Genomic DNA, 17,212 nt, shown 5'->3' on the forward strand with positions numbered 1-17,212 from the left:
ATTATTCACTCAAATCAACATGTCCTTAATGAGTTCTGCAGGGTGGGTTGTGCTTCTGTTGGCCAGTTGTATAACAACACCTGTAAGTTGCAAAAGACCGAGATAAAGAAGTAAAAATAGATAAAGACATAACATTAATGGACGCTCTTAAATCAAGCATAGCATTTTTAAACTTGTTACTGCTTATGGTGCAAGAAATGGTGAATGTTCCTGAGTCTTCATATTTCTCAAGAATGATTGTTTTTGGCTTTTCAAACAAGGTTGACACATTCCTTCCTATATTAACTCTCTCATTACCCTTCAAATGTCTCCTGTGAGTGCACAAGTCCTTTAGAAATTTAGCATATATTGGAATTTGTTTAATGGCGTCCAACAAGGGTATGTTGACCTTCACTTTTCTAAATGTCTCCAAGATTTCCTTATCCGCTTCTTCTATTTTTTTGTTGTGCTAGAATGTCTCCAGGTGATGTTACTCATAGCCATTTGCCTTGTGAGTTCCTCTAAGGATGATTCATTCTTTGAGGGTGTAGCAGCTTGTGATGAGAATGGTTAATGTTGCTACAGTTGCACATGTTGTGGCTGATATGGCTTGCTTGTTCTAGCAATGTAGGATTGATAGGGAATGTTGGGTTGTTGGTTGTGATGTTGTGCAGAATTTTCCCACCTTAAATTTGGATTATTCTTCCAGCCTGACTTGTATCTATTGGAGGATAAATCCCAACTTTGTTGCTGTTGTGGCTACTAAAAAGGGAATTTGTTAATATAAATATTAGTAGTGTATGCTTGAGGATTACTTTCTGAGGTGTCCGTTTCTTGCAATGTGGGACAATTGTCTGTGTAATTGTCTGTTGTAGAACAAATTTCACAAAGCATGGTTAGGGTTTACAGAGTTGTTGTAACACTCCAAAAATTATCTCCTTTCTTATACATACATATATACATGTTTTGATTTTTAGAATTTAACTTGCCTTGATTACTTCTCTTGCTATTCACCTATGTTTTGATGTAGTTAGAAACCATTCGTGCCTTAAAATTCTGTTAAGTTAACATTACATGAAATCCTTTCTAATATTTTCTTTTTTATACTAAATCTCATTGGTGAATTATGTAACATTTAGGTTAGCATGACACTAAGTTTTCTCCTTCCATAAAAGTGAAGTCCCGGTAGTCCATCATGAATTGTGTAAAGGGGAGGTGAGTGCCACTTTGAGGAGCCACGTCCAACCTCGTTGGAAAAACTTCAATTTCTTTGGACCTCTACAACGTCTAATTTCTTATAAAACTATTGCTGAAATCTTTCCCTTCATATACGTAAAGTTTCCATAATATAACAAAGGAACATCCAATTTCATCTTGTCCATGCATGGCACAATTTAGGTGGTTTTTTTTCCAACTTACACGTGTATCCCACTCACATACCATCCTCAGTCTGCTAAGTATTAATTCAGCCAAAACGCAAACATACATTAGGAAGATGAGACGTGATTTTTAACCAAGATCTTGGCAAAGTGGAATGTAGATCTTCCATTAAATGCACCCCTCACCTACACTTAAATGTGTCCCTCTCTCTTTGTGCCAACAACTTTAAATCTCCTATCCCAGGCTTGAAATAACAATACTCCTGCACTCTTCTCTCCTAATGAAGCCTCACAAATCATTAAGCTAAGTGAATGGTATTGAAAAATTAAAACATAGCCGCCTATGGTGTCATCAACTTAATGTTGCTGCTGCACCACACGCCCAAAAGGTTCCACCATTGAGAAGAAAGAACAAAAAGGAACCAAGCCTAATATCCCTTGCATGCAGTGAAGGATGAAAAGAGTGTGTATTAGGGATAGCTTTCGATTTATCATTTTAAAAACACTCTATTCTTATAAGCTCTGACCTTCTTCTCTCTTCTTACCCTCCCTCATCTTTCTATATTTCATTTCCTTTGCCTTGTCTCTCTAAAGATTGCAAATCATGGTCTTCACCCAGCTGAACCGAGACTCTCCACATCCAATACATTATTCTTATCATGTGATTCTTCTTAACAAGTAATGGGGAAGTCCATAGTGTGAAACTTTGTTGAGATTTTCTATATATTTGACTGAGATCTTGCTGTATGTTTAGTTGAGTCCTCATTGTATGTCTAGTTGAATCCTTATCGTGTATATGATTGGATTTCATTGCATGCAACCTAATAAAAACTACCTCCATTGAAGAAAGAAAGGAGAGTGAGAAACAAAACGTGAAGTGTTGACACATGCAACTGATGCCAAGTAAAAATCTGGATAGCCCCATGATTTTGACATTTGCTTGTAAAAGGATACTGAATGTTTTGTTCTTTATAGTAGAGGGAAAGACAAAGATGTAGGGCGAGGAAATAGGTGAGAGTGCTAAGTGATTTTATAGTATTGAAAATTAGAAACTTCTTTGTTTTGTATACATGTGGAGATCTTCCATCCGGTTTTCATTAGGGGTTGTGTGAATATAATTTATTTTGTGAGTGAATGTAGGTTATGGACAAAGAAAACAGAATGGGTAAGGAATTTTCTTGTACTCTATTTGTATTATATGATGAATAAATGGACACTTTAGTTGTGCATGTCCGTGAATATTATACCGAACAGCTTTATCATTTAAATCATGATGAGTGGAGATTTAAATTCTTGAACTTAGGTAGGAAGAGAATCGTAAAGATAATATTGATGATCATAAAAGACTTTCACCTATATTATAACTTCATCAAAACCAATCAAACTAACATATTATAATATCAAAACAAAAAGTCGAACTCTTAAAAAACTGCAAAATATCCAAAACATAACAAAAAGAAAAGGAAAAATGTCAAGGTCACCCAAACAATGAAGGCTTGCCAATAGAGATTCTACTGGGATGGACTGATGTTAAACTTGCAATCTATTATATGATGATTTATAAATGTTAAATAAATAAGAGGATAAGTCACATAGACTCAACGAGAGTATAATAACTACAATAAATAAGAAAGGAAAACAAATATAGTACAAGTAGTTCACAATTATAAAATTTACTTAAAACATATTACTTTAAAAGAAATTCATTATAACCACTCTTTCAAAAGTTTGGTCATAGTCAAAAGTATATAAGTTTACATCATTAAGAATATTGTTTCAATCACAAGTGATAAAATAAAGTACACATAAATAAAAGTTAAATGATAAAAGTTTCTTAAAATATTATGAAAGTAAATGTCAATATAATACCATGAGGGTCACTTATGAAAGAACCAAAATCTAAAGTAGTTCTACCTCATTGATAGCTCTCTCTTTTTAAGAGTAATATCTCCTTCAAAGATAGCACCATCTAACGGGTAGTTCTCTCCTTACATATATTATGTCCTAATTTATGTCAATAAAGAGCATATCTGCCATGTTGATAGTCCTCTCCATGACATGACTGTTCTATTTAACCTATAGCTCTATCCTTTTAGAGTATAATTAAGAACACCTAAGTCATTATTTCTACCAAAGGTTACAAGGTCCTTACATAGTTCTTCCCAAAAGTATTTATCTAACAAAAAGTTATTATTATACACAAATCAAATTTATTTTCAATAATAAAAGTGTTAACGCATAAGCTCTATAAATTAACATTATCATTTTTTTTCTCTCAAATAAGCTGTCTAAATTAGTGAAAACATTTTTATTTCTCACATACTCAATATTTTTTTCTCTTTTTCTTTATTGACACTCTCCGTTGCTCTTATACGAATTTGTTATCCAAATAACAGTTAATATATAAAACACACATGAAAAGGAAGATAACTTTTGCTTCAAATATTTCTTGCTTCGCAAAATGATACAATCTGATACTGCGTTGTGCAGAACGATGCAACCATATCTTTTGTTAATAACCACACAAAATAAACGGTGCCAACAATTTTACAGCTTTCAAGATTCTTTGTATTTGTAATTCAGCTTTTTCAATAGCCACAATCTTTGATACTACAATTACTTTCTGTAATTTCTTCAGCTTGATGAACACGAATAAGTTACGAGTATAGTAAAGAAGGCTTGATTTACTTGTCTACAATTTGCATATAAATATATCATTAAAACCGTTGAAGCAAATGAAATACTGTGACAGTTGTCAATGATTTAGTTTGCCACAAACAGAGCTAATTCTTCCAGCTAAGCTATAACACAAAATTTGTGGTGAACTTTCTGCTTGATAATTTGTAAATGTCAAATGCTAGGTCTAGTGTCCAATTTGCACTTGCGAATTGGCAATGACTTTGTAGTCGCATATATTCACATAAGCCAGTTGTCTATATGATGGAGCATAGTCATATTATCTTAAGCGTTTTATAATTCAAGTGAATCAAGATCAGGAGTTACATCAACCCTTTTGTTAAGCTCGCCGAGAACGCAGCAGTGTTTCTCTGCAAAGTTTATCGCCACAAAAGCCTGAGCAAATATACACTTCGAACCTGGAGACACCTGTGAGAGAAAGAAAAATAAATTGTTATAAAATGCAATAACTGTAGTTACAAGACAAAAGAATGAGATTTTTTTTTTCCCGGGATCTACCACTTTATCATAAATTAAATTGATTGACCCGAGAAGAATAAAGTGACTATGCACTTAATTTAGTATATATAATAAACTGAGAAAGAGATGCTCAAATATTAAATGGGTGGGTTGGTAAGCGTGGTGATGCTAATTGTAAATTTCACAAAACGGGTGGACTTACATCGAAAATAGTTTCTCCTAGTTTTAATTTGATTGCTCCACTCTTGTATACCTGCATTTTACCCATATACCCTGTTGGCAACTCTTCCAAGGCACTCGCCTTTGACTTTGTGGCCTCTCCCGACACAGTTAATGTGCCAACTTTCTCCTTCCCCTTATTATTCACTGATTGCTTGGCCAAAGGCAGAATAGGAAGCTGAAAGAGAACCATCTTTGGTTGCTCAATCTTCTCCTGTTAAATTATTTATGCATTACATCACAGTTTCTGCTGTATGACGAATGGACAATAACTTTTATATATGTCATTATGACTACTAACCAAGAGCCCGAGTTCTGCAGAAGGATTGACAGATTTCTCATCATATTCCACACTGGTAGCAGCTTCCCCAAATTCTTCCTCGTCAAGAATTTCTACCAGAATGAAAAATCAACACATGACTGTCAATTTAAAAAAAAAAAAAAAAAATCCTTTGGAACTGACTTTTACTAAGAATATATCTTTGACAGTCTAAAAGTATCTCGTATCTGTCAGGTTGATGAATATTAAGTTTTTGTTTAGTGCAGTTTATGATAGCTTGTTTTTGCCAGCTTCTTGAGACTGTTTTTGAAAAATAAGTAATTATTTCTTAAAAAAGTAATCATTCTCCAACATGCATTAATTCTATTATGAAATCATTTATATGAGAGCAAACCTGGATTTCCAGAATACGGCTTCCTCAGAGGAAGAGTAGTAGGATAGTAAGAGTTGTCATAATCCTGTAGTTTAGTGAAAAGGTTCAGATGCTTAAATGGGAAAGATACGCTGATAAGAAGAGAATAGAAGAGTGATGGCAATTTCTCACCCATGGTTCCTTGTACTCTCTTTTAATTTTCCGGGCTGATGCATTAATGTTATCATCAGTAACATCTATTATACAACTATCATTTTGATCCTCATTAGCAGCTGAAGAACGTCTGAAACCAATTTGCTCGTTAGTAAAAAATTTAGACGCTGAGCCACTGCTTGTGCCACTCTCGACCCCCTTGGTGGCACCATAAGTCCTGAGGGAAGATGATGAACCTCCAGGACCAAATGCAACTTCCACGCTGGCTGCAAGTTTTAAATACAAAAACTAAGCACCAAACAAGATGAATAAAATGTTAATTATGAAGGTGAAGGTAATTTATCATTGTCAGCAGGACACACAGAATCAACTAAAGTGAATCTAAGATATGTTCATGCAGTCTAAGATATTTTCCATGGTGAAATGGTTTAGACAAAAGTCTAATATCCAACAAAGAAACTTCTTTGGAAAGCCAAAAAGAACCCATTTAAATGTAAAATAACTCGTTTCAAACTAATAACACGTTTTTCCCTTCAACCAGATACTAAATTACCTCTCCCAACACAGCGACTATGTTTAATTTCAAAAACCTAAACATCAACCACAAATGTTGACAAAAAGCAATGCAGCTATCATGAAATAGAGTGATTAACAATGTTCTACAATGTCTTTCATACTTGCAACCATGTCTTTTGTCATTTAAGGTTACAAAAACAGATGGGCAATAATGTTTTGCAAAACTAACGGAAATTTACATTTTCTTTCAACTTTAGGCTCGCGTCTTGCAATATTCTCCTGCAAATATGAAGAGTAAATCAGTATTGCTTTTGTGCAGTATGCAAAAGGGAAAAACATAAAAGGAAAGAAAAAGCCTCGTTAGCATGTCCATTTAACATAACAATTGCAGCCTTCTGATAATTATCCGAGTCAAATCCATGCTGTCTTTATAACAACCATTGACATTGAGATTGATATCGTGTCAAATGCCAATATTGTTGGGAACTTATGTAAGGATTAATAAAATTAAAATTTGAGAAAGTTCCCTAGCAAACAGTTTAACTATTCTCTATGAGACGAGAAATAAAAAGTAAAAGTCAGTATAAAATTGCAACTTCACATGTCAGGTACCTAGAGAATAGGAGTATACCGCTCTGATTAATATACATAGCACGTGCAATATGGTATTTTCTATTTAGGATTTTGGGTGCCACGACATCCCACTAGTAGCTATAGCTTGATTAATCTTAATGTTGCAGCATCTTAGGAATGGAACGATGGCATCGCTAAAGTAACCCATATAAAGGAAGGAGAGAAAATAACTAAATTGATCTAAAGCAAGCATGTAGTTATACATGTTTGTTTTGTATTAACTTTTAGCTGTAAAAGCTATCAAATATGTTAGGTATTGATTTTTCTTTTTGAGAAAAAAATCCTTTTTAAGTTCTCTGTGATTTTTTTTATCCACTGTTTTGAATATTAGACAACATAATTCAAATACACACATTATAACAGTGCACCGAAAATTGGTAAGATTATATTTAGTTATAAATTCCAAATTGTGATAAATTAAAAAGTGCAATCTTTATATTTTAAAGTTTGAATAAAAATAGTTAATTGAGGAATTGGAAAAAAAAAAATAGTAGTTAAACAAGAGTGTGGATAGACAGCTAGTTTTCACCAAATAATTCACGTATGCGAATGTCATAATTTTATTAAAACCACCCCTTCCTCTATGAAAAAAATCTCCAAAACCAATTAAAAGTGAACCTAAATTTTTTTTTTAAAACCACAGCAAAACTAAATCTTGAAATGAGAAAAGTTGTATAATACATTACAACTTTTATATTTTCACACTCTCTTCTATATTCATTTTTTAATACATTTTTCTTCCCTTTCTATAATATCATCTATTATATCTATTTTTTTTCCTTATTTATCTCATTTCTCCTTTACATACCCTAAATGGGGCGTGAAATAATAATTTTCCCATCCGCTGTCTCCAACACAAGAACATAATTTATGTTTTAGGTTGTTTTCCAGCATTTGAAGGAAAGGACAATTGCGTAATTGACCTTTTGCGTTTTCTTTATCTTACAAAAGGCCGTCCCTTGTTTTTGGCTAATGGGTATAAGTAGGAAAATTTTAGGGTGAGTTACTATTAGTATTTTCACTGCAATTGATTCTGATTTTCTGATTGGCCAAACAGAATTTTTGTGCGATAAATTTGTAAAAGAAATACTCACAACTGAGAAAGATATAAGGTGAGAAAAGAGACTAATATGCGATAAAACGAAGAGAAAAAACACACCCAAAAAAAAAAATTGTTTATGCTATAAGTATAAGTGAAGTATAAACTAAGGATAATATAAAATGGAAGCTTTGAAAATAGACGATTAATAACAAAAAAACGGAGACTTACATTCCAACGACGTAAAAGAGCTCGAGCCTGTGCGGTATCTTCGTTTTGTTCATCGTTAGCTTCGCTGCATCGAAACAACTTCTACAATCAGACACCACTGTTTGGATTATTCATTGTTGGGAATTCAAAGGGAATTTACGTTTTGGTTGATGCCGGGGGTTTGGGCTTCCTGTTTGGTGGAGCTTTTGGGGTGAACTTGACCTGAACAGAGAACGTCAATTTCAACCTAAATACTTTCACATAAAAAGGAATTCGCTGTTTCTAAGTACCTTCCGGCCACCTGAAGAGCTCCGATCTGAATCCATGCCTTCCCTGCTGAAGAAGTAAAACGACGAACTCAAAAATCCACAAATTGTGAAAAAGCTAGATTCGAACTCTAGACCTGTCAGACAAAACCAAACCGCACAACCATTTCGCTAACAACGCAGTTTTATTGCCAGCGTTTCAACTTTATTTTCTAAATAGGTTAAAATTATTTCTGAACAGTTTTTTCTAATTGAATATTGTAAAATTCATTGTATTAATGCTTAAAATATATGGTAATAATATTAAATTTTTGCATAGTAAATATTTAAATATTCGTAAAATTATAAATGATGGAAAGAAGATGAATTTAAAAAGTCTTCAAACGGGCTCTCTGAATTTCATGCTACGAATTGATTCATCTTTTTTATAATTATTTTTTGTACAATGTCAGTTGGCCATTATTATAGAAATCTATCTCTTGTTAATATGTATATAAAAGAAATTCTCTCACTCGGTGTCCTTTTTGTGTTTTTTTCTTAAATGTTTTTTTTTTCATAAAAATCGAACTGAATGATCAAATAAAAATTCTTATTCCACTTAAAAAAAAAATGCTGTTGAGGAATTTTTAAATTACTTCAACGAGCTAGTTTATATTCTACTCTAATTTTAAGCAGGGAAAACTTATATAACATAAAATTTAAAATTTTCTCTTCACAAATACACCGTGTTTAAATTTTAGAGAAATAACTTCTGGGCATGTTTTCCTCTTTTTCCTTTCTACGGTAAGTTGTGCTCTTATTACTGTTAATATCACTCGATAACCAGTGCAATAACATAAATGATTAGCATATCGCAATAGTTTATCTCAACTTTCACCTCTCTTCTATCTTTCAGTGTTAGGTTAATCCTCCTAAAAATGTAGAGAAATCTTACATAAATAATAAGTAAAATATAAGTAATAGGCACATCATAACTACCCAACATTTTGTGAGTTATAAGTGTAAAATATTAAATCACTGCTTTTTTTTATGTGTAGAAACAACCAAAATTAATTTTGTCTCTCTCAACAAAATGTTTTCAACACATGCGAGCAAGAATTAAACCCATATAAACATACTCGAGACATAATTACTTACTATGTTAAATTGTATTGATACGTCAAATCATTCTTTAAAATCAAAAGTTTATTTGAATTACCAATGTAATGAAAATATCATTTCTAAAATCGACATGTTCATAACATTAACACCAATCAATTCAAGTTTTGGCTTTGACATCTATTAGTTGGTGAATATTAATTAATTTTATTCTCAACATCAATAACCAATTAACTGATCCTTATCAAATTTATAGAGGAAATTAGCCAACTTATTGATGTAAGAAACTATATTGATCTATAATTCCATTTTAATTTCAAGAATCAAATTAACTACAGATAGATTTAATTTGCCTTTTCTCTAATATCAAGGATAATATCAACGGATGGTGTTTGATGTTATACTCAAATAAGAAAAACGCAGCAGTTTCAATTCCAGATTTAACCTAACATATCCAAAAATCAAGTTTGCTGCTACTTCCTAGGACACTGGGCTGCCTCAACTGTTGAGGTGATTTTTGGGTTAGTTATATAATCCAAAGAACGTTGGACGATTCTGCTCAAGTGTATATTCTTGCATTCAGATCAGTTTGGCATGAACGGACTAATGGCGAATTACAACTGAATCACGAAAATAAACCAATAAAGATAATCAAATGGAAGCGATGATAAAAGGAAACACGTCGACTGATTTAAATTCGTTTTAGACTTGAAGGCGTTCACCCCTTACATTTGATCTTGGTTCACCAAATTGACTTGAGTTATCAGATTTTATCCCTCTCAGATGACAATAAATTCCAGACTAATGGATGAATTGAGAAACATACATGCTCAAATTTATCCTAAAAGTTAATAATAAAGAAATTTGACTATTTTAAATACCACCATTAAAGAAAATACAAAACTTCAAGCATTAATTTAAAAATAATCATATTTATAATTATATAACAAACAAAAAGACATTACACTTGATTTTCTAATAACCTTCATAACTTCATATTTTTAACTTCTGAAGCGTGAAGTATAAGACACCAAATCCGAAGGTATTTGTGATCAGTTCATCTCACTTTATTATTTGAACTTGAATATAGACAAACAGATGTGATAAAACTCCCTTCCAAATTTTAATGCAATTTCAGCATTAGAAAAAGTTAGAGCATGTATCTACAAGCTGCATAACGCATTTGGTGATAAACGAAGGATAACTTTCAAAAAGAAATACTAAGGTGCCGTTTCCACTGGAGAACAAGATAGCCAACAACGAAACAGCTATATACACTTTTGACAGAATCTAAATTTGGGTTGATGCGGCTTTTAACAAGAATACATATAAAATAAGTTTGTATTATAAATGGTACAAAAATGGTTACGAGTAAAAGTTTGAGAGGGCACATTATAATTTCAAACATAACAATTCAATCAAATCCTAAAATTAAGTAGAATTGCTAAGGCCAACTCGAAACACCCAATAACAGGTGCACTCAGCCGCAACCTATGATGAATTGCGCATTTCCACCACCATGAAAATTGTCCACTAACATATGTATGAAAAAGGCATTTCTAGCTAAAACTCACATTTAAGGAGAATTAACAAAATCATGCGCATAAATGTGCAAGGCATAATTCCTAGCATATAAGAATGATCGCATGAAATCAAACAAGGTAAAAAAAGGCATGCAACCTAAATGATTTTGGTTGCATTTGAAAATAAGACTTAATTAAGCACTTATTTAATAAATCATTTTTAAATAATAACTTATATTATAAATTCAATGATAAAATTTATTGACAGAAATTAAAAATTGCTTATTCAGATAAAATATACCAAAAAAATTATTGAAATAAGATAAAATCAGCTTATGAATTACGATAGATTTAACAGGTTTCTGACCTTAGCAATATGTGGGGCAAGGACAATAACAACTGTGTAAAAAGTTCTATGCATGCTTTAGTTCAAGTGTCTAAACTAATTACGTTTCAAGAATCTAAAGTGGCCTTAATAGATTCTAGGAAGAAAAATAAACTTCCTATTTGACAGACTGCACCTGAAAAGAACAGGCACACTAGTGAACTAGCAAGGCTAGTGGATTTAATGAGCATAACCTTATTGCATTTTTGAATTAGTAATTTTAGATATCCCCCGTGACAATACAACACAGCTGTTTGTTTTAATTCAAAAGCCAGATATGAAAGCAGGAAAATATAGAAAATTTCTACAACTCCAATTCTTTGATCGTTTACTCTATCTTCACCCCGCAACAAAGCTAAACGAAGCATGTGCAGACAACTCATAAACACTATCTACAATCATTTTTCACCTCAGCCTTCATCTTATGCCAAATAACATTGACCGTGTCAACAGGACCACATGATCACTCCAGAAACAAATGAGACACTTGATAATTGCCTGTATCATGATACAAGAACTTGGTGTTTATAACACCATGTCAGCTAAAACTTTAATTTGAGGCAAAATGTAAAAATGCCACCAAAGTCTGACATTTATCACGCCAGAAACAGAAATAGTTTCAACTCTTTTACCTGTCACATTGGAACTGTTAAATACATTTTATAGTTGCATGTCAAATCATTGGGGAAAAAAAACTCTTCTACCAACCCAGAATTCCTAAAACAAATGGCAAGGCACGGTTACCTTTGCAATGAGATGCATCATTAAAGGCATCTAAAAGGCAGCTTCAGCACCGAGCGATTAAGAGAACTAGAGTCCTCAAACATAAAGATTTAGGCTCATCACCAAAACTATAAATAAGTTAGAATCAGTTCGGAATGAGCTAAATCAACTGAAAATGACAACAGAAAAGTATGACATGAAACACCAGGAACCAGCTGCCACAAAAGTTCAAGCAAACTTTCAAAAGAAACATTAGCAACCAGACATTACTGTGTAAATCAATAAAATACCACAGAAAATAATCCAAACAGTATTAAGTCCTACACAACAAAAAAGATTAATAATAGTCATAACTAAAATAAGCTTTTCATGTTGCCTCTGCCATATGCAGACTTTTCTCAACTTCTAGCCTGAATCTCTGCAAATTTCATAACAGTACAGCAAGGTTAAAGAAGTGAGTCCCAAACTTCCAAGAAAGACATGGCAAGAGGTTAAGAAATCAGGTTCACAAGAGCTCCAAGAAACATCAGGCCTGTCACAACGTTACATCATAACAATGAAGGGTTAAGAGAGGTAAAATCATGATAAAATACCAAATAAACAGACACAAGGTCATTGTTGATTTTAAGCACGATAACAAAGCATGAGAATGGACACCCTCAAGAAACAGAAAAAGAACCATAAATAAAATAAATGGAGATAATCTGCAAGATAATGCATTCCAACATATGCACTACTGTATAGATATCAACAATCAAACTATACACAGAAGTTGACAGAGGTTCCTTTTATTGGGTTTGTGTCAAGAAGGGAATTTTATACCTGAACCATTAAACTGTAACTAGTTTCTGGTCAAATGTACACCATAAAATTAGGAAGGATACTGGACACCATCACATTAATACATGAGCTGGAGAAAATAAATCCAAGTTTGTGTAGATATTATATACTTACACAGTCATACCAGTTTGCCCTTTTCATCTGTAAGGGCCCTTCAGTTATACAGAAGACCAAGTGGAATGCAAGTGTAAGAAAGTTAACAGTGAACATTGAATAAATCATTTTGTAAACTATAACATCTTTACTTAGGGGGCCAGAGAGACTATAGAGGCCTTTGCACCTAATATTGCCCTCTATTTGCAGAATAATAAACTAAAAGGAAAACTAATACATAACAAATGTATGAAACATTTAGTAGGTTAAAAAATATTGCAATAAGAATAAAGCAAAGATGTGATGAAGAACATAATGTAGATCAGTAAAACAATAACCATCATGTTGCATGTGAAAATCCCAACTTGAAAAAGGGAAACCAACAGCATATAACTATGAACATTGGCAAACAAAAGTTCATTTTAATAGTACTAATGTGTTAGGACTGATCCAAATCCAAAAAATACTTGGTCCCACCTGTTTCCAGTCAGAACAATATCAGAAGCAACTCAGGGTTTAAATGGGATTCTCAACCGCCAAAATAATTTCTAAAGTGGCAATTATATACTAATCTCGTAAAATCAGAGAAATTGTGAAGCCAACAAATCTAAAAGGGTTCCCATGACAAAAAGAAGAGAGTCAAGCTTAAGATGTCAAAGCACAACAGGAATGGAGTGCTAAATTATATCAAAATATAGAATGTATAAGATCAACTATGAAACACAAAAGAAATAGATATGGGAAACACACCTTTTGGAACTCTGCATCACGATTAAAGTAAATCATTTCATCTCTGCCATGAACTTCTCATACTCTGAATCAGCAGCATATGAAGTCTTCTCAGCTGATGAAGCAGGAGGAGGCACTGGCGGATTTGTGGCCCTAGGCACAATTCCAATGCCCTGGGATTGATCTGCAGATGATGCAGGAGGTGGAACTAGAGGATTACTGGCCCAAGGAACATTTACAATGCTGTGGGATTGGTCAGAAGTTGAGACAGGCATTGGGGCAGCAGGAGGAGGTGGTGGAGGAACTGCATTATAGTAAGGTGGATATCCATAAGAAGCGGGATATGTAGGTGGCGCTGCTGGTGGCATTGAAGGGACCGAGTTACCATAGACGTTGGCTGGTACAGACTGAGTTGAGGTACTATTGTCAGATTGCACTCCTGGAGGGTAACTCTGCTGTATTTCACTTGAAGTAGCAGGCTGGGATGGGGCACCAGGGGGGGCTGTCTGCACTGGAGGATATTGAACACCATAAGTAGGCATGGGTTGACCTTGCATGGGAGGATACATAGTTGACCCAGGAGGAGGAGGAGCATAAGGAGCATATGGAGGAGGAACAGGGGGTCCCCATGGAACAGGGGTACCACCGTAACTCCCAGGAGGAGCACTCGTAAGGGGGCCACCAGCAGTATACTGTTGGGATGGATAAGCACCAAGTGGCTGGCTTGGAATAGGATAAGTGGGCACAGCAGATGCTGGTGGGCCAGGAGGTACAACAGGCTGAGGTGGCCTACCAGCAACTCTCACTGCAATGGTTCGACCCTCAAGGCGATAACCGTTCATGGCCAAGATTGCATTGTTTGCCATTGTGACATCAGCATACTTCACAAACCCATATCCTTTACTTAAACCCGACATTCGATCCTTGATAACTTTTGCCATAACAATTTCACCAAATTGTTGAAACAATTGGATCAGGCCATCGTCATCAAGAGTGGGTGGCAAATACCCAATGTATAAATTCGTATCATCAATTTCTTTTTTAACTGCACTTGCCCCTAAGCCAGCCTGAGGTGCAGTGCCAGCCGTACCAGAATTGTTTGCCCAAGGAGGATTGCTTCCAGAATTGCCTGAACCAATTGCCAACGTACTGGTTTGCTTCGTTGCAGATTCAGGAACTGAACCTCCTAACTCTGCCAGAAAGTTCTGATACTCATCATCCATCTTCTTCCCAGTAGCACCCTTCACCGGACAATCTATGCTCGGGTGGCCACCATCCCCACAATGCTTACAGACAACTTCGCTCTTAAACGTTGAAGTCCTCGTAGGACATGCGTATTGGCGATGACCAGGTTCACCACACAACCGGCAATACTCTTCATCCCTAATCGTCCCATTTAATGCAGCAAGCTCCCTAAGCTGTTGCCTCTTGTGCTCATTCAACACCTCATCCACGGGTTGCAGGAGCTTTTCCACCATACCCGCAGCAGCATCAAGCGATTCCTGTGTCTCCGCCTCCACCAAAACATGCAAATCTTCATTCTCCGAAGGGTCAGGTTTCAAATCCCTCTTCTGCTGCAGTCTGCCCTCTTTCACAGATCCTTTACCTCGAATCACTATTTTAGCACCGGTTTCTTTCTCCATTCGCTTCTGGGTGTTACCTCTGGGACCAATAATAAGCCCTATGAAATTGTAACCAGGGTATTCTTTCATTGGTATATAAAGCTTCTTCTGAAGCTTGGGTGGCCTATAATCAGCAGGTGGCTTAAACGCAGGGTTTTTCTTTATAATCTGAGATATAATTTCTTGCCTCTCTTTTTGCAACCTCTCACGCGCACGATATTCTCTAGTGTTAATTCTAATACCCATGTTATCATATATAGGCTCGGGAGAAGGAGATCGAGCACCTTCTGGGCGATCATCTAAAGGCAAACCGGATTGCAGCATTCGACTAATCTCAAGCAGCCTACTATTCAAAGCTTGGATCTCGGGATCGAATTCAATACCGCCCATGAAATCAGGTAGCTGAATCACCGGCTTAGGCTCGTCGTCAGCCCAACGGGACTTCCTCTTCTTCGCTCCGGCCCCGGAATCGCCGCCGCTCGGATCATTGGAATCGGGCTGCGGGTCCCACCGGCTTCTGCGGCGGCGCTTGCTGGTAGTTTCCTCTTCGCCGCCAGATTGATCCTTGTCGGTGCCACTGCGTGTATTACCGGTCAATCCATTCTCGGAGACCAAGGGTTTCGCAACCTGAGGGTGCGAATTGTTGTCGGCAGCGCCTTGGCCGTTCTCCGATGTGTATCCGTGGGCACTGTGGTGGGTACCGTTGGCGTCGGAAAGCAGGGTTTCCGATTGGTGTTGCGGTGGGTTGTGATACTCTGACGGCGCATGGTTCTGTGGAGAGGGATCGTAGGGAGGATTGGAATTGAGAGCGTCCATGGAATGGAGAGATAGGGTTAGGGTTTTAATCTGAGCCTCAGCAGTGAAAGAAAGAAGGGAAGAAGAAGAAGATTTAGATTTAGATGCGAGAAGAAGAATTAAAATCATACACGTCACCCAACCGCCTTAAATATGTAACCCCTTTGGGAACAATTCCAGTTAACCATTTTCGCGGATTTCATTGGATCCATTTTCAAGAAAAATGTTAACTCATAAAAATGTTATCTCATTTTATTTTCAAAAATTATAATTTTAATTTGATATAATTTAATTATAAATAATTTAAATTGAATTGAATTTTTAATTTTGAAAATTTATTTAGAAGACAATTAACAAATTATTTTATTATTTTTAATTCTTATATATAATATAAAATTTATATATAAAGATATTACATTAAAATAATTTTAAATTAAGGTAAAATAAATAAAATTATAAATATATTAAATTATAAATAATTTTCTAAAACCCTTAATAAGATATAATTTTGAAAGAAAAAATTTTAAAACTAAGTGAATATTATAAGCTCTTAGATAAAAACAAAAATAAACATGTTTTAAGTTTTCTTTTATTTAGTAGTTTATCTTAATTTTAATTTATAAAAATATTTAAAATAAACTTTTTAAGAAATAAATATTATCTTTATTTAAAAAATTACTATTCATCTTATACTTTAGTCTTACAATTTTTTTATTTTCTTTTTTATATATATTTTTTCTTCCTCTTCTTATTTTTTATGTATGTTTATACAAATTATCTCACCCCTTCAAAGTTAAAATTTTTTGTTTTAGTTTTATGACCATTAGAGACAGCAAGACAATGGTTGTAGAAGTGTAGCAACGACTATATAAAAGCTAATACAGTGTTATTGTTGCTTACTCTCTATCTTCTTTTAGGACTTCATAATTCAACTGAAAATTTTACTTAAAAAAAAGGATTTTTGAAGTTGATAAAATGAATGAAATGCAAGAGGGAATTTTTTTTTATAATATACTAAATTAAGAGTTAAAAAAAAATAACATACTAAGCTTAAAAATAAGCATCAAGTTGACCAAAAAAATTTACAACTACACCAGCTTTTCACAAATAAAAATTGTATCTGAACATTTTTTTATAATAACAAAATAAAAAAAATAATATTATATAACTTTTTCATGAATATAATTTTATATACATAATT

General features: G+C 34.3%; 2 protein-coding genes across 9 annotated transcripts; both read right to left on the bottom strand.

The window, feature by feature from the left end:
* Positions 1-4,050: 4,050 nt before the first annotated feature.
* Positions 4,051-8,356, bottom strand: LOC113865631. Of its 3 annotated transcripts, XM_027500324.1 has the most exons (10): positions 8,228-8,347; positions 8,098-8,159; positions 7,959-8,022; positions 6,295-6,334; positions 5,749-5,805; positions 5,558-5,622; positions 5,408-5,471; positions 5,035-5,126; positions 4,717-4,947; positions 4,051-4,463 (listed from the first exon to the last, which is right to left on the bottom strand). In XM_027500324.1, the coding sequence occupies exons 1-10, from the start codon at positions 8,261-8,263 to the stop codon at positions 4,329-4,331; spliced, it is 846 nt and encodes a 281-aa protein (XP_027356125.1). In that variant the 5' UTR covers positions 8,264-8,347; the 3' UTR covers positions 4,051-4,328. The 3 variants fall into 3 exon arrangements, with proteins under 3 accessions (XP_027356125.1, XP_027356123.1, XP_027356124.1); XM_027500322.1 differs by having other exon boundaries at positions 5,558-5,805; positions 8,228-8,356; XM_027500323.1 differs by having other exon boundaries at positions 4,717-4,944; positions 5,558-5,805.
* A 2,768-nt stretch (positions 8,357-11,124) lies between these two features.
* Positions 11,125-16,182, bottom strand: LOC113864291 (splicing factor-like protein 1). Of its 6 annotated transcripts, none has more exons than XR_003504815.1 (3): positions 13,616-16,140; positions 11,954-12,464; positions 11,224-11,707 (listed from the first exon to the last, which is right to left on the bottom strand). XR_003504815.1 is itself a non-coding variant. In XM_027497847.1 (2 exons), the coding sequence occupies exon 1, from the start codon at positions 16,138-16,140 to the stop codon at positions 13,648-13,650; it is 2,493 nt and encodes an 830-aa protein (XP_027353648.1). In that variant the 5' UTR covers positions 16,141-16,182; the 3' UTR covers positions 11,125-12,464; positions 13,616-13,647. The 6 variants fall into 6 exon arrangements, 2 of the variants coding, with proteins under 2 accessions (XP_027353648.1, XP_027353647.1); XR_003504814.1 differs by having other exon boundaries at positions 11,224-11,841; XR_003504816.1 differs by having other exon boundaries at positions 11,226-11,841; positions 11,954-12,060.
* Positions 16,183-17,212: the final 1,030 nt, after the last annotated feature.

The sequence above is a fragment of the Abrus precatorius genome, unplaced genomic scaffold, assembly GCF_003935025.1.
Source record: "Abrus precatorius isolate BTA unplaced genomic scaffold, Abrus_2018 Scaffold4, whole genome shotgun sequence".
In the NCBI taxonomy this organism is placed as follows: Eukaryota; Viridiplantae; Streptophyta; class Magnoliopsida; order Fabales; family Fabaceae; genus Abrus; species Abrus precatorius.

What these genes read in the sequence shown, in the direction of transcription:
- LOC113865631 (XM_027500322.1), bottom strand. Translation starts at nt 8,263, where the DNA reads ATGGATTCAGATCGGAGCTCTTCAGGTGGCCGGAAG. An exon ending in CTGCAGAACTCGGGCTCTTG is followed by an intron (nt 4,948 to 5,034) that starts GTTAGTAGTCAT and finishes ATAATTTAACAG; the next exon opens with GAGAAGATTGAGCAACCAAA. An exon ending in TAGGAGAAACTATTTTCGAT is followed by an intron (nt 4,464 to 4,716) that starts GTAAGTCCACCC and finishes TTTCTCTCACAG; the next exon opens with GTGTCTCCAGGTTCGAAGTG.
- LOC113864291 (XM_027497847.1), bottom strand. Translation starts at nt 16,140, where the DNA reads ATGATTTTAATTCTTCTTCTCGCATCTAAATCTAAATCTTCTTCTTCT.